Genomic DNA, 27,183 nt, shown 5'->3' with positions numbered 1-27,183 from the left:
ATTTACTTGTGTCATGTGACTGGCTAGTCATATTCACCTCATTTAAAGTCTCAGGAGTGTAAGTCCCCAGAGAGACAAGGCTCTCGTGGACATCACTGGATTAAGAGGGGGCTCAGATAAGTATTAGAGGGGGCTGCTCCACACATAATGTTTTAACCCTTATGCATGAAATGCATGAAGGTTAAAAAACCTTGAGCCTTTACATCCACTTTAAGACTCATGCAATGAGTTGTTATATGACCAAAGCCAGCTGAACAGGAAAAGAAAAAAAAGAAAAAAAATATCTAACAGATTCCTTTATCCACACAAAACTAGTTGGATGAAGGAATCCCCCACACAGACAATGTATTCTGACAGGACTCACACTGTCAAAATAACCTGATCAACAATTTTCCAAAATTGATCATTTGACAGTAGCCGATCTAATGATCAACTTCTGTCGATCAAGGAGGGCCATACTCCGATGCCTGATGAGCTGGCTGAATTGTGATCCATACATGAGCAACCTTGACACTGGCTCACAAAAAACACACTGACTGCACACACTGCTCTCAATATCACATTTACCCAGTATACCCTGTAGTATATTATGCTACATTTCTTTGGTGAAAATTACGCAAATCAATCAATGTACCGTATATTATTTAGCATGTGCAAAGGTTATAGAGTCTACAAACTATAGTATATATAGCTGGGCAAATCAATACAGGATTGATACATTTTCATCATTCATTGAGGTTCTAAAATGCCAGGAAAGTACAAATACCCCCCAAATGATCCTTTTTGAAAAGTAGACAGTTAAAAGTATTTAGTAAGAGGCATGGCGAGGTATTTTGTTTGTTTTGTTTTTTAAGTTATATTTTTTTGCCACACTTTTTTGGAAAATTAAGAAACTAAATAAAATTTGCTTTTTTTTATTTTAACAAGTTATTTCTCATTTAAAACTACACCCCCAAACACATCCTGATAAGCTCCCAGTAGGGGAATCAGATGAACATGGACCGTCTGTCCGTGTTCACCCGATCCACTGTGCAGACGGATGGAAAAATAGGGTTTTCCCCCGGCTGCAGAATCGGAGCATTGCGGACACCGATAAGATCAGGTGTCAGCAGATGTTCATCCGCTGACACCCACAATCTTATAGGGATACATGTATGTCCCTTTTTCATCCGTAAATGAATGGATGAAAAAGCAGACAGACATACAGTCGGCATGTGTGAAAGGGGCCTTCGAGTTAAGGAGCGAGGCCACTAGCGTCCTTAACCAGTTAACAACCGGCTGCTGGGTCCCCAACAACGGATGGGTCATCAGCTGTCAAAATTGCCGGATATAAAACAAAACGGTGAAAAAACAGCGTGGGGGTGCCCCCCCCCCCCCAATCCAGGTCTGTATGGCCTGATATGGATTTTAAGAACAAGCACCCCACCAAAAGCCCCGGCCACTCCCTCTGTGAACGAGTATGGGGTACAACGTACCTCTACTCATTCACCAAAAAATGTGTCAAAAAGTAAATAAAACGCACACATTTAAGAAATAAAAATAAAGAACTTGTCAAAAAACTAACAAAACAATGTCCCCTGTGTAGATCTAACACCCAAGGAAGGCTCCCGCCATTTGACAGCTCCGCTACTTAACAAAGGGGTGGGGCCACAGTGACGTTTGTTTATTTAGCAACGTGATGCGCTGATTTGTGTGTGCTTTTTTTATGACTTATTTCATACGTTTTGTGAATCAGTAGAGGTAGGCGCACCTCCCCCCCATGTTGCAGGCTTGTGGCCCTGGCTGAGGATAGGGGGGTACTCGCTTATCCCCCCCCCCTTCCTGGGACTTTCACACTGTTTTTTTTTCCCACAATTTTTTTATTGTCGGAATTTTTTTTTTTTACATTCAGTGGTCAGTAAGGAATGCCGCTGACAGCCGAGGACTTATCCATCGCTTAGGACGTGGCAACCGACCAGCTTAACAAGAACACCGGTGGCCTCTGCTTAGAAAAAGAAAAGAAAAACACTAGAGACTGGTGCTTAGAGTTTAGGAGACGTTTTTTCTGCCAAAACGCTGCTTCTCCAGAACCCACTGGCAGTGTTTTTTTGTTTTGTTTTTTTGCCACAACACTGCTAAAAGCCTACGTTTGGATGAACACATAGGTTAACATGCAGGGGAGTAAATATCTGATGCCCAAAACAGCAGCTGTAAAAACAGCCAGTGTGCATGAGGCCTTATTATGCATGTCTTCCATCTACAGATACTACAGCCAGATTTAATCTCTAATGACTTCTATCTTATATTTATCTTAATAACAGACCTCGGGGTCAGAAACAACCTCTTCAGAACCTGGTAAAGTTGCATCATTAGGTGTTGTATCATCTGTGTTCTCAGACATATCTGAAAGTAAAATGAACATTATCAGCATGCATTGTGTTTAGGTAGATTTAATACTAAAGTAGCATGTTTACTATCTAAAAATAAAAATCATTCTTCGATATATCCATACAGACCTACCAAATTAACGATTTGATCTGCAAAGCTATAATCATTAAGCTTGCCTCTTTATAAATAGTTTAATATTCCTATGTTAGATGTAGTTAAATGGTGCAAAAAGAGCTATATATCAAGGGTCCAACACCCATGACCTAAATGAAACCACCAAGATTGTTAACCTGTTAAACAGCCAAAAAGATTAGTGTCACACTGAGACAACGGACAATGCTTAGAAAGTTAAACTAATTAATCTACCTGTTTAATGTAAGTTGGGGGCAGTGAAGAGGACAACATTTTCATATTACAGTTAAACTCCTCTTTACCTTCAAGTGATTGTAAACCTCAAACATAAAATATGAGCAAAGCATATCCCTCTATAGCAGTGGTCTCCAAACTGTGGCCCTTTGCTTGCCTTTAATCCAGCCCTTGGGGCACTATTCCTCTTACTGACACAACAACGGGGCACTATGCCTTCCACTGATACCATTGATGGGCACCCTTCCACCTACTGACACCAATGACGGGGCACTATTCTTTCCACTAACACCACCAATAGGGGCATAATTCCTGCCACCGATACCAGTGATGGGGCACTATTCCTGCCACCGACACCAATGATGAGGCACTATTCCTCCCACCGACACCAATGATGCGGCACTCTTCCTCCCACCGACACCAATGATGCGGCACTCTTCCTCCCACCGACACCAATGATGCGGCACTCTTCCTCCCACCGACACCAATGATGCGGCACTCTTCCTCCCACCGACACCAATGATGCGGCACTCTTCCTCCCACCGACACCAATGATGCGGCACTCTTCCTCCCACCGACACCAATGATGCGGCACTCTTCCTCCCACCGACACCAATGATGCGGCACTATTCCTCCCACCGACACCAATGATGCGGCACTATTCCTCCCACCGACACCAATGATGCGGCACTATTCCTCCCACCGACACCAATGATGCGGCACTATTCCTCCCACCGACACCAATGATGCGGCACTCTTCATCCCACCGACACCAATGATGAGGCACTATTCCTCCCACTGACACCAATGATGCGGCACTATTCCTCCCACTGACACCAATGATGCGGCACTCTTCATCCCACTGACACCAATGATGAGGCACTATTCCTCCCACTGACACCAATGATGAGGCACTATTCCTCCCACTGACACCAATGATGAGGCACTATTCCTCCCACTGACACCAATGATGAGGCACTATTCCTCCCACCGACACCAATGATGAGGCACTATTCCTCCCACTGACACCAATGATGAGGCACTCTTCCTCCCACCGACACCAATGATGCGGCACTCTTCCTCCCACCGACACCAATGATGCGGCACTCTTCCTCCCACCGACACCAATGATGCGGCACTATTCCTCCCACCGACACCAATGATGCGGCACTATTCCTCCCACCGACACCAATGATGCGGCACTATTCCTCCCACCGACACCAATGATGCGGCACTATTCCTCCCACTGACACCAATGATGCGGCACTATTCCTCCCACCGACACCAATGATGCGGCACTCTTCATCCCACTAACACCAATTATGCGGCACTATTCCTCCCACTGACACCAATGATGAGGCACTATTCCTCCCACTGACACCAATGATGCGGCACTCTTCATCCCACTGACACCAATGATGCGGCACTAATCCTCCCACTGACACCAATGATGAGGCACTATTCCTCCCACTGACACCAATGATGAGGCACTATTCCTCCCACTGACACCAATGATGAGGCACTATTCCTCCCACTGACACCAATGATGAGGCACTATTCCTCCCACTGACAGCAATGATGAGGCACTGTTCCTCCCACTGACACCAGTAAAGATGTGGCATGGTTTACTACAACCGACACTGGGACATTTTGTACTCCCACTAGCCACAGTCTGGTCCCCCTAAAGTCTGAAAAGTGTCCCCTTGTTGAAAAAGTTTGGAGACCCCTGCTCTATAGTGTGAAATTATCTAGATTCAGAGCACCAAGTGTTTTTTCCTTCAGCTGCCTCTTTCCTCTGCTATTAGCAGTAGCAAATTTTGACACCTGGTTTTCCTAACAGCAAGAAGTTAAAAGTCACAAGGGAGGGAGCTCCAGAACACAGCCTGTGACTGACAGCCTGAGGTCTATTCCCATGTACTGTCGTGTTCAGCTAATGGAGGTAGACAAGCCCCACATAAATCTATGGGACTGTACTGTGCAGGCACAAACCGGAGGCAGAGCCTTTCACTGCTTTATGTAAAGGAAGCTGTGGCCATCAGACCTCGGTAAGTGTGCATCTGTGGCAAGGCTGGAATCATTTAGGAGAAAAATAACTGCACCTCACCTGAAAATGAAAACAGACTCATTCTTTAGGGCAGCGTTTTTCAACCTTATTTCAGGCAAGGCACCCTTGCACAATCCTGGGGCACACAAGTCTGAGGCCTCGTCCACACCAGGAGGTGCATCCGCGCACGCCATTTTTTGTGTATGTCATATTTTTCAATGGGCACAAACATACGCGCTTTTCATAGATGCGTTGGGGGGGGGTCTCATTTAAAAAAAACCTACGTGCGAAAAGGCAGCACATTTTTGTGCGGCAAAGGAAAACGTGTTACCTCACTGCACCTGGTGAGTAGTCTGAGGTAGAGTTCATCAAAAACGCACCGGAACGCTTCAAAATCGCTCATGCAGAAAAGCATTTAGACTGCGTTTCTATGGGGTGAACTGGCCCTAAATATATTTTAAGGGTTAAAATATTGGATCTTTATGTAAATATTCTTATCAAATTGCTAAAAAGAGTCTGCCAACTTGGAGATCTTCATGCTAAGCTTCTTTTAATAATTTAAAAATGTGAAGCTTGTAATTATATATTTGTGCATAGGGGCAGCCATATTTCTCATCACATATGCAGACTCTGCTTTCTACTTTAAAGTGCTACACAGCGCTTGTTCTTTACTGCACCACCAAGTCAGCAGACCCAACAACAAAAAAGCATTTGCCGTTTATCTCAACAGCTACATTGCTGAAAAATACAGAGCTCCATCTACTGGCCAATACACACATTGTTTGTTTGTTTTTTATACATATTTTAGGTGAGAATGTATTTACAATGTCAGGGGCTGCAACATTTTGATCGAAAAAAAAAAATGAAAATGACAATATACAGTTCTTAAAGCGGGCATTCCACCCAAAAATTTAACTTCGGCTTATCCGGTTCCCCCCCCCAGGGGGGAGAGGGAGCAGATACCTCTCCAATACAGGTATTTGCTCCCACTTCAGGCGATAGATCGGCGCAGGATCCACCATGAGCTACGCCATGTCCGGCCCCTCTTTTGTCTTCTGGGAGACACACAGGACCCAGAACACGGCAGGGACCAGTAAGGACGCGCAGCGCGACTCACACATGGGCAGTAGGGAACCAGGCTGTGGAAGCCGCAAGGCTTTATTACCCAATTTCCTTACTGAAGATGCCAGCACCTGCACCCGGGAGCCGGGAGCCAAGGGACAGATTGGCTTTGGGTGAGGACATCACGGGTGCCCTGGACTGGCAAGTGTCCTAATACTAAAAGTCAGCAGCTGCTGTATTTTTATTTTTGTTATCGGCGTAACTCCGCTTTAACATAAAATGGTTTAAAAGTAAACTAGTAGAACAGAGTCTAGAAAGGAGTCAAAGTAAGCACCAGGATTGACGGCGGTCAGTTATAAACTGAAAAATTAAAGATATAAAAAAAAAAAAAAAAAGAAGAAGGTGGGAAGCCCTAGTTACCAGGTTTTAGCAAATATTTCCAATTAAGTGGAAGATACAGAATCAATTGGAGGGTCATTAGTTGGCAATCTAGTTTAATACAACTGGGTAGATTGGAAACACAATTATAGATTGTGGCGTACCAACTAGTAGGGTTTCAATACACACATCTTTATATTTAGCACAATACCAAAAAAAGAAGTGCAAACATGTAAACGTGAAAAGTCACATTAAAATTTAGGTTAAAACAAAAAGGTTTCCATAATTTAAAGGGGTGGTTCCCCTAAAAATAAAGTTTTGACATTGCATTTGCTATAATAATTACAGTTAGAATCGGCTGGTTGTATGTAAAAAATACCTCCGTACGTAGCGTTTGTATTATTCGTTCCCACCGCCACTTCCGGGTACGATGCTGGCGGTGGGCGTTCCTTATTGATGGACAGGCATCCGACCGACGCATCCATCGCGTCACGAGATGCCGAAAGAAGCCGAACGTCGTTGCGCATGCGCCGTATAGAGCCGCACCGACGTTCGGCTTCTTTCGGCATCTCGTGACGCGATGGATGCGTCGGTCGGATGCCTGTCCATCAATAAGGAAATGCCCACCACCAGCTTCGTACCCGGAAGTGGCGGTGGGAACGAATAATACAAACGCTACGTACGGAGGTATTTTTTACATACAACCAGCCGATTCTAACTGTAATTATTATAGCAAATGCAATGTCAAAACTTTATTTTTAGGGGAACCACCGCTTTAAGCTATTCACTGACTAAAAATGCACTTCAATGAAATAGGCATTTCACTATGGATAAAGATACAGAGGGAAAAGAACTAGTGACCAGCATTGTATGTGGTCTCCCTGCAGCACATTTGTGCCTCATTAGAGATTTGCCATGCTTTGTTTCACAGATCGGAGATGGCCATCCTGGTAGAAAAGGCTTCCTCATTGTGTTCCTGATAACTGGTGAGCTGATGGCTAGTGGGGTAGGTAGTATTCAAGAAGCAGCAGAGAGGTGGAGGAAGAACAGACGGACAGAATGAATGAAGTAGAAAAATCACTACAAGTCAGTAAGGATAAGCTCAGGCGTGTTCACAAGCCGCACGGGCAGAGCCCGTCAGAAAGTCGGCACTGCACAGCACTAAATCACAGGCAGCGAGACATTGTCCCGATGCGTGGCTACAGAGATCGAGAAATGTCTCACTGCTTGCGATTAGCGCTGTGCAATGCCAACTTCCTGGCGGGCTCTGCACGTGCGCCTGAGCTCATCCTTCCATCAGGCTCATCAGGCACTCAGATACAACTTTCTCTCCAGCAAGGACAAAAGCAGCAGAAGGAACCAAACCACTAGAACTCACTGAAAATATCTTAGCGTTTGTAAAGTATAAAAGAAAAAAAAAAAAAAAAAAAAAAAAACACACACACATTATACTTACCTGCTCTGTGCAATGGTATAGCACAGAGCGCCCCTGATCCTCCTCCTCTTGGTGTTCCACCATAGGAAGCCGCTTCCAATGGTGACACACCTGCAGAGGTTGATCCCAAGATGCGCTGCCTGCGTCTAAAGACATGGACAGCAAGGCTTTGCCCCGCCTTCTCATCGCATTTGACTGACAACAGTGGGAACCAATGGCTTCCTGGGAGCGTGGAGAAGAGAGCTGCTACAGATGGGCATAGCATGATCAAGATTAGGCTCAAGTAGATATAAGGGTGGGGGTTGAGGGACGGATACACGTACCAAAACTTTTTTTACCTTAATTCAAGGAATGCATAAAGCCGGTAGGACTTTTTGACAACAAACTTCAAAATTAGCAAGTTTTCAAAAAAATCCTACCGTGTGTATGCTCCATTGGACAAACTTTTTCAGTTTTCATCAGACAAAATGGACAAACTTTTCGGCAACAAAAGTCCTACGGTGCAAAGTCCTATCATGTGTACAGAAATCCATCTGACTTTTGTCCGAAGTACAAACTCGCATGCCCAGAACCAATGTTAAAATCAAACAACAATAGCAGAAGTTGACCAAAGGGTGGCGGTAAAGAGAAGAAAAACCATGTGATGTTGGGAAAGTTTGCAGAAAAGTCAGATCGTGTGTATGAGATAGAGATCTTGTGCACAGCACTGGACCGAGATCGACTCAGGTTAGCATTTAAGGGGGGGGGGGGGCTCCACTAAAAAGGAGTTGTACCTTAGTGCAGAATATGCATTAAGGAGGTAAAAAAAAACACGCACCTTTACAACCACTTTAAAGCAATTGTAAACCCAGAATAAAAAAAAAAAAAAACCTGCATGACAAAGGCATTATGAGCTAGTATGACTAGCATACTAGATCACTATGAATTACATACCTTAAATCGATAGCCTCCGAAGCCGTGCTCGTCTCCCCCTCCGGCCGCAGACATCTCTCCGGAAGGTTACTTCCAGGTATCACTGCTCCAGCGCTGTGATTGGCTGTAGCTGAGATGACGTCACTCTGCGCATGCGAGCAGTCAAAGCCGGCATTAGTCATTGAGAAAACTGGGATGCTCCATGCGCATGCGCCGTAGACAGCGGTTTATTCCTTTTGGCAAATATCTCTTAAAACGTGTAAAACGAGCATGAGATATTGCGAACCCCTATAGGTAAGCCTTAATCTAGGCTTACCTGTAGGTGTAAATTCAAACAGTCGGTTTACAAACAACCACTTTAACCTTATTAGATTTAGACTATAGGCTAGAATTTTTTTTTGTAGCTTGATGTCCACTTTAAAATCTACGCTTTTAGAATATAGCTTGCCTAACAGTTCATTAAACAGACGTAATGGATGTATTTAAGGTGTCAGTTTACCACTAGAGCCTAGTAGGTCAGCGGCAGCAGAGTTGATCAATAATTGTTTATTCAATGATTATTAAGTGCTGGCAGCTCAATTACTGTAGCCGCGACAAGCTCCAGCACATTATACAAGAACACAATTCAAACCCAGAGTTAGCAATTTGTAGTAATAACTGAAGGTCTCTTATTCACTCTGACTGTCCTGAGCCGATCATGCAGAAGTGTGGGAAAGAAAGATTTAAAGGAGATATGAAGAGTTTAATAAACAAAGAACTTTGTATCGTATTAGGTAGGCAAGTTTGAGGCCACCACTGACAGATATTAATAAATAGTAGGTGACAAAATGCACTCAACACAGCATGAAATAATAGAGAGGGCAGAGCCTGTTATTTGGCTTCTCTACAAACATATGACATAGATAGCATCTAGACTATCCTGTACCTTATCTATAAGGATTTGGTAATGCCATAAGTTAGATATAAGACCCCTTTCACATTGGGTTGCTTTGCAAGTGCTATTGTGCTCCAGCGACCCGGTTCGAAGCTCCGTGACCGCGGGACTGAAGAACGGGGAGAGCTGTGTGTAAACACGGCTTCCCCGTTCTTCACTGTGGTGGCGTCATCGATCGTGTGATCCCTTTTATAGGGGGACACAATCGATGACGTCACACCTACAGCCACTCCCCTACAGCCACAGTTGTAAACACTAGACATGTGCAATTCGTTCTGTTTCTAATTCGTTTTTTTACGAAAATTCGGAAATTCGTGAATTACGAATTTTTGTATTTACGAATTTTTTATTTACGAATTTTCGGACTTCCGAAAATTTTGAATTTACGAATTTACGAATTTTCGTATTTACGAAAATTCGAATTTACGAATTTTCGGATTTCCGTTTTTTTTACGAATTTCGGAAATTCGAAAAATTTTCGGATTTTAGAATTTTCGAAATTCCGAATTTACGAATTTTCGAATTTTTCAATTTTCGAATTTTTCAATTTCGAAAATTGAAAAATTCGAAAATTGAAAAATTCGAAAATTGAAAAATTCAAAAATTGAAAAATTCAAAAATTGAAAAATTCAAAAATTGAAAAATTCAAAAATTGAAAAATTCAAAAATTGAAAAATTCTAAATTTTTCAATTTTCGAATTTTCGAATTTTCGAATTTTTGAATTTTTGAATTTTTGAATTTTCGAATTCGAAAATTCGAAAATTCAAGAATTTTTGAATTTTCGAATTTTCAATGTTTCAATTTTCGAATTTTCCAATTTCGAATTTTTGTATTTTCGAATTTTTGAATTTTCAAATTTCGAATTTTTCAAATTTCCGAATTTCGAAAATTCGAAATTTCGGAAATTGAAAAATTTTTCAAATTTCGAATTTTTCAATTTCCGAATTTCGAATTTTCGTATTTCAATTTTCGAACTTCGATTTTTTCAATTTTTTTTTTTTAACTTTCGAAATTTCGAATTTTCGAGATTCGTAAATACGAAAATTCGAAATTTGAAAAATTCGAAATTTGAAAAATTCGAAATTTGAAAATGGAAAAATTCGAAAATCGAAATTTCGAAAAGTGAAAAATTCGAAAATCGAAAAATTCGAATTTTAGATTTTTTCAAATTTCCAATTTCTCCATTTTGAATTTTTCAGAAATTTCCAATTTCGAATTTTTAAATTTTCGAAATTTTGAATTTTCGTATTTCCGAATTTTCATATTTCCGAATATTTTCGTATTTCGAAATTTCGAAAATTGAAAAATTTGAAATTCAAAAATTCGAAATTTCGAAGAATTCGAAATTTCGAAAAATTCGAAATTCGAAATTTCGAAAATTGACAAATTCGAAATTCGAAATTTCGAAAATTGACAAATTCGAAATTTCGAAAACTGAAAAATTAGAAAATTAGAAAATTCGAAAACTGAAAAATTCGAAATACGAAATTACGAAAATATGACATTTCGAAATTTCGAAAATACAACATTTTGAATTTTTCAGAAATTTCGAAATTTCGAATTTTTCAAATTTCGAAAATTCGAAATTTCGAAAATTGAAAAATTCGAAATGTCAAAAATCGAAATTTCGAAAATTGAAAAATTCGAAAATCGAAATTCAAAAATTGAAAAATTCGAAAACTGAAAAATTCGAAAATTCGAAAACTGAAAAATTCGAATTACGAAATTTCGAAAATACAACATTTCGAAAATGGAAAAATTCGAAATTTGAAAATGGAAAAATTCGAAATTCGAAATTTCGAAAATTGAAAAATTCGAAATTTCGAAAGTCGAAAAATTCGAAAATCGAAATTTGAAAAATTCGAAATTTCGAAAATTGGAAGATTCGAAAATTCAAAAATTGAAAAATTCGAAAACTGAAAAATTCGAAATACGAAATTTCGAAATTACGAAAATTGAAAAAATTTGAAATTTTTCAGAATTTCCGAAAATTCTTTTTTTTTCTGTTTCATTCGTTTTTTTCGTTTCATTCGTTTTTTTGCTTTTTCGGAAATCCTAAAATTTCCCGAATTTACGAATTTACGAAAAACGCAAAAAAACGAAAAAAAAATTTTTTTTTCAAAATTTACGAATTTCCGAAAAAATACAAAAAACGAATGAAACAAAAACGGAAAAAAATAATTTTTCGAATTTCCCGAATTTACGAAAAAATAAAAAAAACGAAAATAACATAAACGAAAAAAACGAATTTTTTGGCAGTGCACATGTCTAGTAAACACATATTAGGTCACACATAACCCCTTCAGCGCCCCCTGTGGTTAACTCCCAAACGGCAACTGTCATTTCCACAGTAAACAATGCATTTTAAATGCAATTTTTGCTGTGAAAATGACAACGGTCCCAAAATGTGTCAAAATTGTCCGAAGTGTCCGCCATAATGTCGCAGTCATGAGGAGGGAAAAAAAAAAAAAACGCTGATCGCCGCCATTAGTAGTAATTCATTTTTTTTATAAAAATGCAATAAAACTATCCCCTATTTTGATAACGCTATAAATTATGCGTAAAAACCAACCGATAAACGCTTATTGCGATTTTTTTTACCAAAAATAGGTAGAGGAATATATATATATATATATATATATATATATATATATATATATATATATATATATATATATATATATATATATATATATATATATATATATATATATATATATATATATATATATATAATTTGGGGGATATTTTTTTTTTAATTGTCGCTCTATTTTTGTTTATAGCGCAAAAACTAAAAACCGCGGAGGTGATCAAATACCACCAAAAGAAAGCTCTATTTGTGTGAAAAAAAGGACGCCAATTTTGTTCGGGAGCCATGTCGCACGACCGGGCAATTGTCAGTTAAAGCGACGCAGTGACGATTTGCAAAAAGGGGCCTGGTCCTTTAGCTGCATTTTGGTCCAGGGCTGAAGTGGTTAAAGGCAAGTTTAGTCTTGCAAAAAATGAAAGTAGAATTAAAAAGGCAAAACATTTTTTTAGATCTTGGATAGAAGGAGGGTTATAACCTCTGTTAGGCTTATTTTTGCCATCTGTGTCCTATTGGGGGAGATTTCCCTTCACTTCCTGTCCCATAGCGCAAAAAAGAAAACTACAAAAAGCAAGGAAATCCATGTGTCACCAAAACTAGTGTCCCCATTGGAAAATTTCCCCTCTATTAAAGTTTAGGGACAACCAAAAATGTGCGATTTTCTTTTACTTTGGGCAACAATGGTAATCGGGACTATAGTTGGGCCGAACACCTCCCGTTTCGGACCAGAACTCTCGAACATTGCAAAAGTTGGGACCCGAATCCCATTGTAGTCTATGGGGCCCGAAGTTGAAAAATCAAAAGTCTCCATTTTTAAGCTTATATGCAAGGTATTGGCCATAAAAAAAACAAAAAAAAAACTGGGTACTTCCCTGGGGGACATGTACCAATGCAATTTTTATTATATATATTTTTATAGGGATCAGTGCTATAAAAATGCATTGATTACTATAAAAATGCCACTGGCAGGGAAGGGGTTAACACTAGGGGGCGAGGAAGAGGTTAAGTATGTTCCCTGGGTGTGTTCTAACTGAAGGGGGGTGGGACTGACTAGGGGAAATGACTGATCGCTGTTCATACATTGTATGAACAGACAATCAGGCATTTCTCCCCCTGACAGGACCAGGAGCTAGCTGTGTGTTTACACACAGCTCCCGGTTCTCGCTCTGTAACGAGCGATCGCCAGTGCCCGGCGGTGATCCCGACCGTCAAGCACGCGCGCCCCTATTGGCTGCTTGGCGAGATGACGTATAGCTACGTGATCTCGCCCAGCAGAGCCGACCTGCCGCCGTATAACTGCGCCGGCTGGTCGGCAAGCAGTTAAAGTAAAACAATAAAAATGAAAAATTCCTTTAAAATAGTGCCTGGGTGGTCCCCTTAGTCTGCCTGTAAAGTGGCACATCTGTGCCATGTATAGAACCTACCACGGTATATTATGGCTGCTGAGCCCTCACACTGTGGTCAGTTTACGTGCCTCTGTCATCCGCAGCCCTGCTCTGTCTACGCTGAGGTCCTGTGTCCTCCTCCCCCTCCCTGCCAGCTAGCGACAGCGCCCCCCCCCCCCACTAGTGCTTGAACAACATTTATACACCTATTGAGGTATTTACAGCATTTTTTTTATTTGTATAAATCGCACACAGAGGGGACACTGCAATAGAAGACAGTGCTGATGGTGCATAAATGTTAGAGTGGCTTAACAACCACTTTAAATTGCCGGAAATAATAAACTGTCACGGGTTGCGTGGGGTTCCGCTTAAAATCCATACCAAACCCAAAAGGACCTGGAATATATTCACAGTGCCCGCCACTCTTTGGACCCGAAAAAAAAAAAAAAAAAAAAAAAAAAAACACACGAGCTGCCCGTGATGAAGGCTGGCCGTTCTTAAATAGGTAATGGGTGGGGCCACCTAGTGGCACCGCCCTCTTGTGATGTCACCGACAGATGCATGCTGGGTCGGTGACATCACAAGGTGGCCCTGCCCCTTACATATTTAAGAACTGTCAAACAGCAGAGCGGGCATACGTGGTTAGCCTTCGTCACAGGCAAAGTTTTTTTCTTCCCTTTTTCCGGGTCCAGCTGTGCAGCAGGTATTGCGATTAACAATGGATCTACATCGGGGGACATTGCCAATTCTTTTATATAAAAAAAAAAAAAACTGCCTCCATTTTTGACACTTTTTTTGGTGAATGGGTATGGGTACAATATACACCATACTCATTCATATAAAAAGGGGGCCAAGATCTGGGGGCCCCTTGTGAAAGAGGGCTTCCAGATTCTGAAAAGCCCCCTGCCCGCAGACACCCCCAAAACTAACGCTCGGGGATGTCGGGAAGAGGCCCTTGTCCCCATTAACAAGGGGACAAGGTGCTTTGGAGTGGGGGGAGGGCAGAGCCCCCCTACCCCCAAGCACTCCCCGTACTAGCTGTCACTTCTTAAAATCAGTGCAGCGTTCAGCCCACACAGTTGCATCATTCATTCACACAGCTCTTTGTGTGAATGAACTACAAGCCCTGACATTCTTTTGCGGTTGTTGGCTTGTTGCTCAATGAACTACCACAGCGCTGTGGAGCACCATAGTAGTTCATTGATTTCTTCCTGTCAAGTGTATCTGCCTGCCAGTACAGGATGTATGGGTACACAGATATATTGACAGATCTGAATAAGACCTGCATGGCAGGGCTGGTGCCATGCTTTACAGGCTTCAAAAGAAAAAAATAATAAATAAATGCACTTTTTTTTACCTGCAAAAAAGATGTGCATTTATTATAATTTTTTTCTTATCCATAAGGCCAGGTTCACACCTATGCGAATTGAGTGCGGCTTAAACCGCATCTAATTCGCAGGACATTTCAAAATACATTGTTTTCAATGAGGCTGGTTCACATATGTGCGATGCATCCGCATTGCCTCCAAACCGTGTGCGGTTTTTATGTCTTGCGGTGCGGCTCAGGTGAAAATTCAGTCCCATTATCTTCTATGGGTACGCAGCTGAATTCGCAGATGTGTTCATTTCTCTTCAGTATTTGTCTCATTCAGTTCAATACACTTCCCCCCTCCCCCTCCCCTCTCCCAGGTCTCCAAATTCACACCTGATCTGCAGCTAAAACGCAGTTGATCTGCAGAACACCTTATAGAGAAATTCACAAAGACAACGGAGCTCCAAAACGCAACGCACTAGTGTGATTCAGGCCTTAATCCTAAAAGCCTTTGCATGCATTTTCTGGATTGATGTACTGAATTATAACTAAACCCAAAGGCTGGGTTCACACTAGTGCAATGCACAGTGCAGTGTGACTTTTTGGTGTGTTTTTTATACGTTTTCAATGCGTGTTTTACTACCGTGACGGTCACTGGTTGTTAGGGAGACGGCACCCGCCGGCATCCTAACAACCATGAGTCATCACTGCTGTTAGAAAATTCCCAACAGCAGGGATGACTCATCATTATTAAGGAGTGGAATCCACCAGTCCAAACAACTGATGACTAATCCCTGCTTCTCACATTAGTCATAAGTCACAGGTTGTTAGGATGCTGGTGGGTTTTTAACGAGCACAAATCGCATACAGTTGCATAAAAACGCTTGTAGATGTGATTTTGTTTCGTTTCTATTGAAGTCTATCAACAACAAAAGTTGCACTGCAACAGCATAGCACAGGACCCTTCCCCAAAATTGCATCACAGCTGTGCTGCATTGATGTAAATGGGCAACATTGGAAGCAATGTTATTTCCATTGTCATGTAATTCAGTGTGACTCAATACGCATTTGAAAACACATCAGTGTGAACCAGTCCTTAAACTTGCTATACACTAGTAGAATTTTCATTAAAATGTTGGTTCAATTTTCAACCGTAGTGATGGAGCAGGATGGAAAAAAAAAAAAAAAAAAAAAAAAAATCTAACAGTGTGTGTCCATGAGTCCATGAACTCTAAAATTTAATTTGCATTTTAAAAATTTTTAACTACTTTCAATCATCACTTGGCATTCTGTCTAGTGTACTGAGAATTTTCATACAAATTTTCTTACGAATGCTCGTTTGAAAATCCACTAGCAAATGGCAAGCTTTAGGCCCCTTTCACACCGGCGAACCATCTAGGTCGTCCTGTCAGTTTTTTTGTCGGACCTGAACGGGTGCTCCATGCAAGTCTATGGAGTGTCGGATGTCAGCGGTGACCATGTCCGCTGACATCCGATCCTATGCACTAAAATCGGACATATGGTGGATCGAATGAGATCTGATGAAAACAGACATGCTGTCCGTTTTCGTCCGATCTCTCCATAGACAAGCAGCGGCGCTCGACAAGCCCCTTCCCCCGCTCAGTGAGCAGAGAGGGACGCTGGCTGGGCACCTCTGCTTTAGACCAGTGTTTCTCAACTCCAGTCCTCAAGGCACCCCAACAGGTCATGTTTTCAGGATTTTCCTCAGATGAAATGGCTGTGGTAATTACTAAGGCTGGGTTCACACTACTACACTACTTTGATCCTACTTTGCTCTGCTACATTGGTCCTACATTGGTCCTACATTTATCCTACATTGGTCCTACATCCATCCTACTTTCATGAACAGGATACTACTTTGGTCCGACTTCAATGATATTCAATGGGCCTGAAGTAGGATCAATGTAGGACCAAAAGTAGTACAGGGAGCATTTTCAAAGTCGGACCGACTTGTGTAGGACGCTACAAGACGCTCTCATAGGGAAACATTGAACACAGAGCTAAGGCTGGGTTCACACTACGGTTTTCCCGTCTGTCAGCCGCATACGATTTATATGAAAAAACGTATGCGGCTGAAACGGACGGGAACGTATGGCACCGCACATATGTGCGTTTTCCATTAACATTAATGTTAAAGGAAAACGTATGCGGTTGCCATACGGTTTTAAAAACGACCGCAAAACCGTGGTTGAACACGGTTTTGCGTACGTTTAAAAAACGTTTTGCCAGCAAATCGTACGCACCCGGATGCATCTGAGTGCATACGATTTGCAATGCATTGTCTATCTATACGTTTTCCCGTCCGGGCCCGTACGTTTTCAATACTGAAATCGTATGCGGCTGACGGACGGGAAAACCGTAGTGTGAACCCAGCCTAAGTAGGATGAAAGTAGTGTAGTAGTGTGAACCCAGCCTGAGGGTTCCAGCCTGAAACTGATTAAATCACCTGTGCAATATAATGGAAATCCTAAAAACATGACCTGTTGGGGCGACTTGAGGACTGGAGTTGAGAAACACTGCTTTAGACAGTGGTCACCAGAACAAGAGAGTCTGCATTGGAATGGTTCTTGCTCTGTTGACAATATTTTGCATTTTCCCCCCTACATTCTGTGACAATGATCCCAAGAACAAAAAAAGAGTAAACCTCCCTTTTTGGCTTTAACACCGAGTTTCATCCAGAGGATAATGCCACCCTTCTCCATAATTTTGACAATGTTAACGTAAGGCAGGGAGGCGAGATAGCCAAGGTTGTAATTAGTATTCATTACCTATCTTGTTTCATTATACCTCAACAAGATTAATTATTCAACAGTCTCAACAGAAAATATTCACTTTTAGCTTACTGCCATGCAGGAGCTACAGACTATGGAACACTGTTTTTGCTCCTGCAAACCTTCAAATTAGAAAGTCTAAGCAATTAGACAGACAGCATGGCTACCAGCTAAGGTGAGCATTTCTCACTGGGCACAAATACTGCAAGTACAGGATGCACAAGGTTTAGAACCAGGGTCTCAAACTGGCGGCCCTCCAGCTGTTGTGGAACTACAATTCCCATCATGCCTCTGCCTGTGGGAGTCATGCTTGTAAAGCCCCTTTCACACGGACGGATAGAATGGTGCTTTTAGCTGCGGATTTTCTATTTTTCTACCGCAGCTAAAAGCACAGCGTTCACCTGTGATTTCGTTACATGCGGTTTGGTGCGAATAGAAAAAATACAATTGAAAGCGTTCAGGTGCGATGTAGCGCAGCTATATGCACATAACCGCAGGTAATCGCAGTCTTTTTTGTCAACTGTGGATAGCAGCGTGAGAAAAAAAAAAACATGAAGCACATCATATTAAAAAAAAAAGGGTTGCTATGGGAATGACTACTGCAGCTAAACGCGGCCACATGTAATCGCAATGTACAAATGCAGCTAATCGCAGTGCCTGGAGCCTTGAATTTCACAAAACATTTTATATGCTTTTAACTGCGGAAAAACAGCCGTCCGTGTGAAAGGGGCCCAACTGTCAGCCTTGGAATGTGTCATGGGACTTGTAGTTCTGCAACAGCAGGAGGGCCGCCAGTTTGAGACCGCTGGTTTAGAGGAACTGCACCTGAAAACAAAATCAATTCTCTAACCATACATTTCAATATCCCAGCCATCCTGCCTAAGGGCCCTTTCACACTGGGGCATTTTTCAAGCGCTTTAGCGTTAAAAAAAGCGCCTGTAAAACGCCTGAAAGAAGCTGCATCTGCAATCCCAATGTGAAAGCTCGAGTGCTTTCACACTAAAGCGCCTGAAAAACACCCCAGTGTGAAAGTGGTCTTAGCATTATAAAAAGCGCCTGAAAGAAGCTGCATCTGCAATCCCAATGTGAAAGCCTGAGTGCTTTCACACTGAGGCGCTGAGCTGGCAGGGCGTCAAAAAAAGTCCTGCATGCAGCTTCTTTGCAGCGCTTTAGGAGCGGTTAATACACCGCTCCTAAAAAAAGCTTCCTCAATGGGAAGGGGGCTTTAACGCCAAAGCGCCTGAAAAGCGCCTCAGTGTGAAAGGGGTCTTAGCAGCGCTTTACCAGCGTTTTTCGGGCGCTGGCAGTGTGAAAGGCCTCTGAAAGCACTTGGGCTTTCACATTGGGATTGCAGATGAGGCTTCTTTCAGGCGCTTTACAGGCTTTTTTTAAACGCCAAAGCGCCTAAAAAACGCCCGAAAAACGCCCCAGTGTGAAAGGGGTCTTAGGAGATTCTTTGCCGTCTCTGACAATGTATAAAACTCCCATAATGAACCAGGTAGCCAGACTTGGCCGTTAGGAAAATGTCTTACTCAAAAATGTGTTATTTGGTATTGCCACCACACAACTTATTGATTCATGTGGAAGAATATTATTGATAGATCAAATTTAACATACATTGTGTCACAATTGCATAGATTTGCACAAGTAAAGCACCTCATCCTTTATACAATATAAGTTTGTTTAATTTTAAATACTTAGAAAAGTTATTCATTTATTAGGACTAAAGGAATTACTTGCTTGTAAAGTCCACAGCCAGGCTAACATAGGAACAATTAAACCAACATAACAACATCTCCGTATTTATTAACCACTTGCCGCCCGCCAATGACAGATTGACGTCGGCAAAGTGGTTGTAGAATCCTGACTGGACGTCATATGATGTCCTCAGGATTCTGAGCCGCTGCGTGCCCCCGGGGGGGGCAACACCGATCTCGGTAAAGAGTCTCTCACGGAGACTCTTTACCATGTGATCAGCCGTGTCCAACCACGGCTGATCACGATGTAAACAGGAAGAGCCGTTGATGGCTCTTTCTCACTCGGACAGACGCGAGTAGTGGAGAGCCGATCGGCGGCTCTCCTGACAGGGGGGGTTCGCGCTGATTGTTTATCAGCGCAGCCACCCCTCGGATCGCCACATGGACCACCAGGGAAGCCCACCAGGGAGGGGCAAAAAAAAGTCTGAAAAAAAAGATGCCAATCAGTGCCCACAAATGGGCACCGACTGGCCCCACAGTGTCCATCAGTGCCGCCCCACAGTGTCCATCAGTGCCGCCCCTCAGTGTCCATCAGTGCCGCCCCTCAGTGTCCATCAGTGCCGCCCCTCAGTGTCCATCAGTGCCGCCCCTCAGTGTCCATCAGTGCCGCCCCTCAGTGTCCATCAGTGCCGCCCCTCAGTGTCCATCAGTGCCGCCCCTCAGTGTTCATCAGTGCCGCCCCTCAGTGTCCATCAGTGCCGCCCCTCAGTGTCCATCAGTGCCGCCCCTCAGTGTCCATCAGTGACGCCCCTCAGTGTCCATCAGTGACGCCCCTCAGTGTCCATCAGTGACGCCCCTCAGTGTCCATCAGTGACGCCCCTCAGTGTCCATCAGTGACGCCCCTCAGTGTCCATCAGTGACGCCCCTCAGTGTCCATCAGTGACGCCCCTCAGTGTCCATCAGTGACGCCCCTCAGTGTCCATCAGTGACGCCCCTCAGTGTCCATCAGTGACGCCCCTCAGTGTCCATCAGTGACGCCCCTCAGTGTCCATCAGTGACGCCCCTCAGTGTCCATCAGTGACGCCCCTCAGTGTCCATCAGTGACGCCCCTCAGTGTCCATCAGTGACGCCCCTCAGTGTCCATCAGTGACGCCCCTCAGTGCCGCCCATCAGTGCCGCCCATCAGTGCCGCCCATGAGTGCCGCCCATGAGTGCCGCCCATGAGTGCCGCCCATGAGTGCCCATCAGTGCCGCATACCAGCGCCGCCAATCAGTGCCACATCATCTGTGCCAGTCAGTACTACCTCATCGATGTTCATCAGTGCCATCTCATCTGTGCCGCCATATCAGTGTCCGTAATTGAGAGAAAACGTACTTATTTACAAAAAAAATTACAGAAAAAAATAAAAACGTATTTTTTTCCCCAAATTTTCAGTCTTTTTTTAGTTGTTGCGCAAAAAAAAAATAAAAAAAAATAAAAAATAAAAAAAAAAATCGCAGAGGAGATCAAATACCACCAAAAGAAAGCTCTATTTGTGCGGAAAAAAGGACGCCAATTTTGTTTGGGTACAGTGTAGCATGACCGCGCAATTGCCATTCAAAGTGCGACAGTGCTGAAAGCTGAAAATTGGCTTGGGCGGGAAGGTGCGTAAGTGCCCTGTATGGAAGTGGTTAATTAGGACCACAGCCAGCAGCACGGCCAACATGGTTCCAAGGCCATAGCCCCTTCATCAGTTCCCATTGGTTAGAATGCATATGAAGGCCTACGGCCATTCCCTCATATGTGCATACACCAATGGGCAGCCGGCATGGCCGATTGCACCGCTTCTCATTTATCCTGCAAAAAAACAAAACAATGCATACAAGGATTAATAGTTGCCAGGATACCTAGGATCGCTGTGTCTATTAACGAAGAGCATGTAGAGATCACATACTCACAGGAGGACGCCAAGCACCTGGAGCACTGGTGATGCTTGTACTCATAGCATTCTCCCATTTCCTTCCTTATGTAAGTACACCCCAGATTTCATCTAGCTCCAATATGAGAATATAGAATTCAGCTGGAGAAGCAAGTTATTGGCTTTACTTATGCTCTCCTTTAAAAGATGAGTTCACCTTTAAACCAAAAAAAATATTTTGCGGGTAAAATAATGTGCATTTACTACTTTTTGTTTTAGGAGCCTGGAAAGAATTGCACCAGCAACCAGCAGATTTACGATGCCACGCACGTCTCCTATTTACTGTTAGTGCAAGCTGTCTGCCTAAACATCGTATGGGCAGAGAGTTTTAGAGAGCTAGTTCACACCAGATGCAGTTCTGTGCGCTTTTTTTTCTGCACAAAAATGCATGCACGCTCTACTTTTTTTCCTTCACCAGAAACTGACTGCATTGGTGTGAACTAGAGCCATTGGAATACATGGAAAACACTGTATGCATTGTTAGTGCAGAAAAAAAAAGCGCACAGAACTGCATCTGGTGTGAAATGGCCCCATACACACAGATTTTTGTCTTCAGATTTACCAAAACCATATAATATGAGGTCAAACCTTAACATTTTAAATTTGTATGCAATCAGGTAAGCCCTTCCACTACATGGTTTTGGTAAATCTGAAGACAAAAATCTGCAGAAAAAAAAAAAAAAAAAAAAAAAAAGTGTGTATGGGGCCTTACACTGACAAGAGTTGAGAACTACAAGCCGACAACCGCAAAGTGGGTAGTTTGATTCACAAGATCTCTTTGAATTGTGGCAAGTACAGGGAGAAGATCCCTGGCTCACTGCCACAAGGGAAGGGGGGGGGGGGGGTGGTGTGGGTGTGGAAATCTGGGGGAGAGTGGTCTGATGCTGAACATGTTGCACCCTAAATATGGATGCAACATGTACAGAAAGGTGAACTTATCCTTCAGGCTGGGTTCACACTTGCTGCGGCTGAGTCCCTGTTCACCATTTCAGGTGCGAATCCTGGCCGAATTTTTAGGAGGACAATGAGAACCTAAAGAAATTGAAATAGAAAGTAGAAAGTGAAAAACAAGGTGGGTGTGCAACCGTATCTCAAGGTTACCTTGTAATGGCAGATCCAGGGGAAAGGTGCAATGTGACCAAGCAGTGCGACCCGATCGCCATGGCGTTTTAAATGGGGATGCCCGGATGGGCCTGCTAATATACGAACAGATCCCCACCAACATCATGCTGGCGTGATGGGGAGTGTGAGGCATCTGCCGCCAATGTTGGTGCCAAAACGCCCCCCGCCACAGACCTCAGCCAAGATGAAAAAGCCGCAAAAAAATGAGTGGCGCCCAATGAGGATATCACATGTGCGGCAAGGGCGTGGCGTCAATGCGTAGGAGGCTATTCGTCAGTCCGATCCCCCACAGAGTACACGCCGGGGGGGGGGGGAGGGGCATTTGCCTGGTGCACATCGCAGCTCACAGAAGATAAAGCAAAGGGCAACTCGAGCGCGCAGACAAAAATGGTAAAAAAAAAAAATGTGATGTGCAAAAGGGGTGTAAAAGCTTGCTAGAATGTGTACCTCCTGCATGCATATGGCCACTTATGTCATATAAACATAGCATGTGTCCAACCAATATACATATGGTGACCCTCCCACACAAGTACTGCTTAGGTTGAACCTCTAATAGGAAGCTTTTTATACAGTTCAACTACCTTTTCCCACAGATCATTTGACAATTCTTTTGCTTTCCCCACGACTCAGAATCCAGAAACATCAGTGCAGCACTGGATGAAAGATGCAAGGGTCTGTCAGGAGTCCAAAAACTCATTGACCTTTTATATGCACACACTAATTACAAGATAACAGATCACAGGCAAAGATGATTACGTTTAATAGCCATTCAACCCCCTTTGTGTACAATTGTGTGCATGTAATCATACATTTTGGCATGGTATGTAAACTTATGAGCACAACTGTGTATAAGTAAGGCTTAGAGCTCATTTACATGCATAGACGGTCCATAGAGGTTGAAGAGGCATGCGTTTTCATGGTCACAAGGCTCCTTAGAATGACTGGTGTTTGAGTACAGTGGCTTGTAAAAATCAATGACAGGAAACAAAGTGGTTGTTAAGCCACTCTAATCTGTATACACCATCAGTACTGCCTCCTATTGTAGTGCGATTTATAAAAATACAGCAAATACCTAATTTCACTGCCGAGATTGCGATCACATGACTGGCAGATTTCTCCTTTGCTCCTCTGAGAGATGCAGCGGGTGGGGCTGTGATTCCTCTGCTGATATCAGTCTGTAGGGGAGGAGGAGAGAGCTGGCTGGTCATGTGATCGCAATCTCTTCTTAAATTGGGTATTTACAGTGTTTATACATCATTCACAGAGGGGGGACACTGCAATAGGAGGCAGTGCTGATGGTGTATACAGGTTAGCATTATGAGAGCAGCAGGAGAGGCTCACAGACAGGGAGGGGGAGGAGAACACAGGACCACGGTGTCAGGGCTCAGCAGCCATGGTACACCGTGGTCAGTTTACAGAGGGGTGGGGAGAAACTGGCAGAATCAACCAGGATTTTTAGGCGTTACAGGGGGCCAAATGGCACAGGACAAGCACCGTGTCAAATAATATGCTTTAAAAAGGAGCATGTTCCATTTTTTCTTAATTCAGGTGAGAGCTTTTGCACTTTAAAGTAGAACGTCTGTAATTTTTCATTTTCCCATCTTTTCAATCCTATGCCCTTGTTGTTTTAACATTAAATAGTAAAAAAAAAAATCTGCCTGTAAATACCCTACACAACCCACTTCCTGTTTCTTGTCTGGTCATTAACCTAGGCTTATGACATTATGCACAGCTCTCTCTCTCTCCCCTGAGAGTTTGTCAGGAAAAGGGGAGGCAAATCACAAACGGGCCAATGAGTGTTGCAGAGCTGGAGGTGTGCCTTTGTGTAAATCCAGGAAGTGAACAGGCAGGCAGCAGCTTCAGCTGCCCACAGTTCAATGGATGGACTCAATGGACTCAGTGGAGGGAGATTTCTGCAGCACATTTCGCAAATACAAAATTGAAGTATATATAAAATATGCAAAGTGGTTGGAGGGAAGCTTCAGAATGGCAAAGATGTTTTTATTACAAATTATGTGAGCAGACTGCAGTTCCTCTAACTTATCTGATTCTCTCCAGCAGATGGCCTCCCCACATTCTGGTAATGGATTGTCTCAAGGCATCATCACATCTAATGCAAGGCTATAGACCCTGCATTGGTATTGATAGCATCAGGATTTTACCACTGGAATGTAGGGGAAGGGGTAGATGAGGGAGTGATGCCAAGACTATGAGACTAATCTAGCAATGCACAGAAGAGTAAAAAATAAAAAATGTGTGCGCTACCTGTAAGGGCTCATTCACGCCACTGTGCTGTGGTAACATGTGTCCTGCACGTTGGTGCGATTAAGTGCCAAACATTCTAAACAAAAACCACATCACCTTGCCGATAAAGTGCTGCAAGTGCAGAATGTGGCAACACACTAAAAAAAAAAAAAAAAAAAAAAAAAAAAAAAAAAAAAAGGTACAATTATTTTTTGTGCTACCTTTCACCTAGGATTTCAAGTTTAGTACGACAAGAGGTCTTCATTACATCCAAGAATAATGTCTATTTATTAAAAAAAAAAAAAAAAAAAAAAAAAAAGTATATGGAGTACATAAGCGGCAAGAAAGGAGTCCCTATTTAACTTACTAAATCATATTTTCCTAAAAATCAATTATTTCAGGTGCATTCAATTTGTATTCAACATCCTGTTTTCCAATGATGTGCCAAATTGGGTCCTCCCTTATAGCTTGCATAACTAAACAAAACTTGGCCAGGGGCTAATAATCCAGGTGTAATGATCTAATTGCAGTTAGTGACTACGCCAGTATCAAAAATGAGTGTCTTTTCCAAGAACGATCACAAATGGCAAGCCAAAATAAAGAACTGCTAGTATTTCAAAATTGACCGTGTCCACCATCACAGAGCAACAGATATAATTTTCACTGAAATACATGTACACACAGAAGCCTACCTAGAAAGCATTAAAAGGTGAATTCGACTTTTATAAATGCAATACAAGTCCAGTGATCATCAGCACTGCAACTGAAAGCCCGCACTGGGTTATGGGCAGGGAGCCGGAGGAAGCGTATGCAGGAGCCTGGCATTGCACCCATGATCCACTAATCGCAGGTGCAATGCTTTGCAGGCTCAGTTAGTGATCTGGGTTCTGTGATGAGCGAGTGACCCTATGCAGAAAAGCAGCCACTTGCTTGGAACAGACACCACTCACCCAACGCCTCCACATGGATGTTAACTTTGAGGATAACCAGATAGCGATTGCAAATACATTGTTTGCAACAATTTGTTAGGATGAGTTAGAACAGCTAAAATGACAAAAACTATTCACAGCAGAGTTTTAACATCTAAAAAAAAAAAAACACACACACACACACAAGGAAGTTAAGTACAGAATATTTCAGCTGCTTTCTCCGCCCTTTGCTTTTTTCCCCCTTTTTCTTTGTATGCCTTTTATTACAAACAACCTCTTCTGATTGCTATTCCTCCCTCCTTTCTCAGTCACTCCTTTGCCTGGGATGGGTGTGCTGGACACGTACACGGCAGTGAGGATGTAGCTGCTTATGTGTCACCGAGCTCCTAATCCCACCCAACTGCCTGGCTCGAAACCGTGCACATAACTAATGACCAACACTAATGCAAAGACTGCATCTACTTGCACAGCTGTGTCCATGGGACATATATATATATATATATATATATATATATATATATATATATATATATATATATATATATATATATATGCGCTTTTGTGGCTTATTTTGAACAAGCTCTTGAGTGTTTAGTACATAACATTTTGTGAGATAAACAAATGAAGATTTATAACGTCAAGATATATATTGCTTTATTATCATCATCAATGCAACATGTACCCCGATAGAGAATACATGCAGTGATAAGGCTCCTGGGACGAGGATCAGATTATAAAGCACTGTATTGGTAACTACACAAATTTGAGACTGCTTCACACCTTTGCATTTTAAACACACACACACACACACACACACACACACACCTTTCCACTGAAATCAATAGAAACGTATAAAAAGACACACGTCAATGCACACTTTTTGTATTTCCACTGATCTCAATATCAAGCACACATGCCGAAAACAGAAATAAATACAGCCTGAAGCAGGCAATATGACATTTTTATGCAAAGAAGGCAGAGCTAAAAAGGTGTCTGATCTGACAACAGCCTGGAAGTGAAAGGCTGACAGTCATTTATCTCAGAAAGCATTCAAAACACGTCTTTCAAGCCACACAGTAGTTAAAAAAAAAAAAAAAGTTAACATAGAATCAGTAAAGGAAGAAAAAACACACAACTGTTTAATGCTTGCCAACAGCTGCAGGAGCTGGTACCAAGATGTGTACCACTTTATACAGCAAAAAAGGACCAGCTATGACTTGGTTTATGCAAGAGCCTCCATATATCATTTAAGTAATATTAACTACTTCCATACAGGGCACTTATACACCTTCCTGCCCAGACCAATTTTCAGCTTTCAGCGCTGTTGCACTTTGAATGACAATTGCGCGGTCGTGCTACACTGTACCCAAACTACATTTTTATCATTTTGTTCCCACAAATGGAGCTTTCTTTTGGTGGTATTTGATCACCTCTGGGATTTTTACTTTCTGCAAAAAAAATTACCGAAATTTTGAAAAAAAAAATATGTTTTTTTTTGTTTCAGTTACAAAACATTGTAAATAAGTAAGTTTTCTACTTCACTGATGGGCACTAATATTCGGCACTGATAGGTGGCACCGATATGCAGCACGGATGGGCACCAAAAGGTGGCACAGATGGGCACCAAAAGGCGGCACGGATGGGCACTAATAGACTGA

The 27,183-nt window shown here is 42.5% G+C and overlaps 1 protein-coding gene across 3 annotated transcripts in view; it reads right to left on the bottom strand.

Annotated features, from left to right (window-relative positions):
• The window catches only part of ARFIP1 (ADP ribosylation factor interacting protein 1), a 140,036-nt gene that overhangs the window by 87,613 nt on the left and 25,240 nt on the right, over positions 1 to 27,183 (bottom strand). For 2 of the 3 annotated variants that reach the window (XM_040331914.1, XM_040331916.1), the window contains exon 2: positions 2,303 to 2,382. The exons of the other annotated variant lie outside the window; for it this stretch is intronic. In XM_040331914.1, the coding sequence (XP_040187848.1) occupies positions 2,303 to 2,380 (78 nt within the window). In that variant the 5' untranslated portion in view covers positions 2,381 to 2,382. The remainder of the gene's footprint in view (positions 1 to 2,302; positions 2,383 to 27,183) is intronic. 3 annotated transcript variants of the gene reach the window in all.

The sequence above is a fragment of the Rana temporaria genome, chromosome 1 (assembly GCF_905171775.1).
Source record: "Rana temporaria chromosome 1, aRanTem1.1, whole genome shotgun sequence".
NCBI classification, from domain to species: Eukaryota; Metazoa; Chordata; class Amphibia; order Anura; family Ranidae; genus Rana; species Rana temporaria.
The sequence above is the reverse complement of the archived record's forward strand: the minus strand, read 5'-3'. Positions and strand labels throughout refer to the sequence as shown.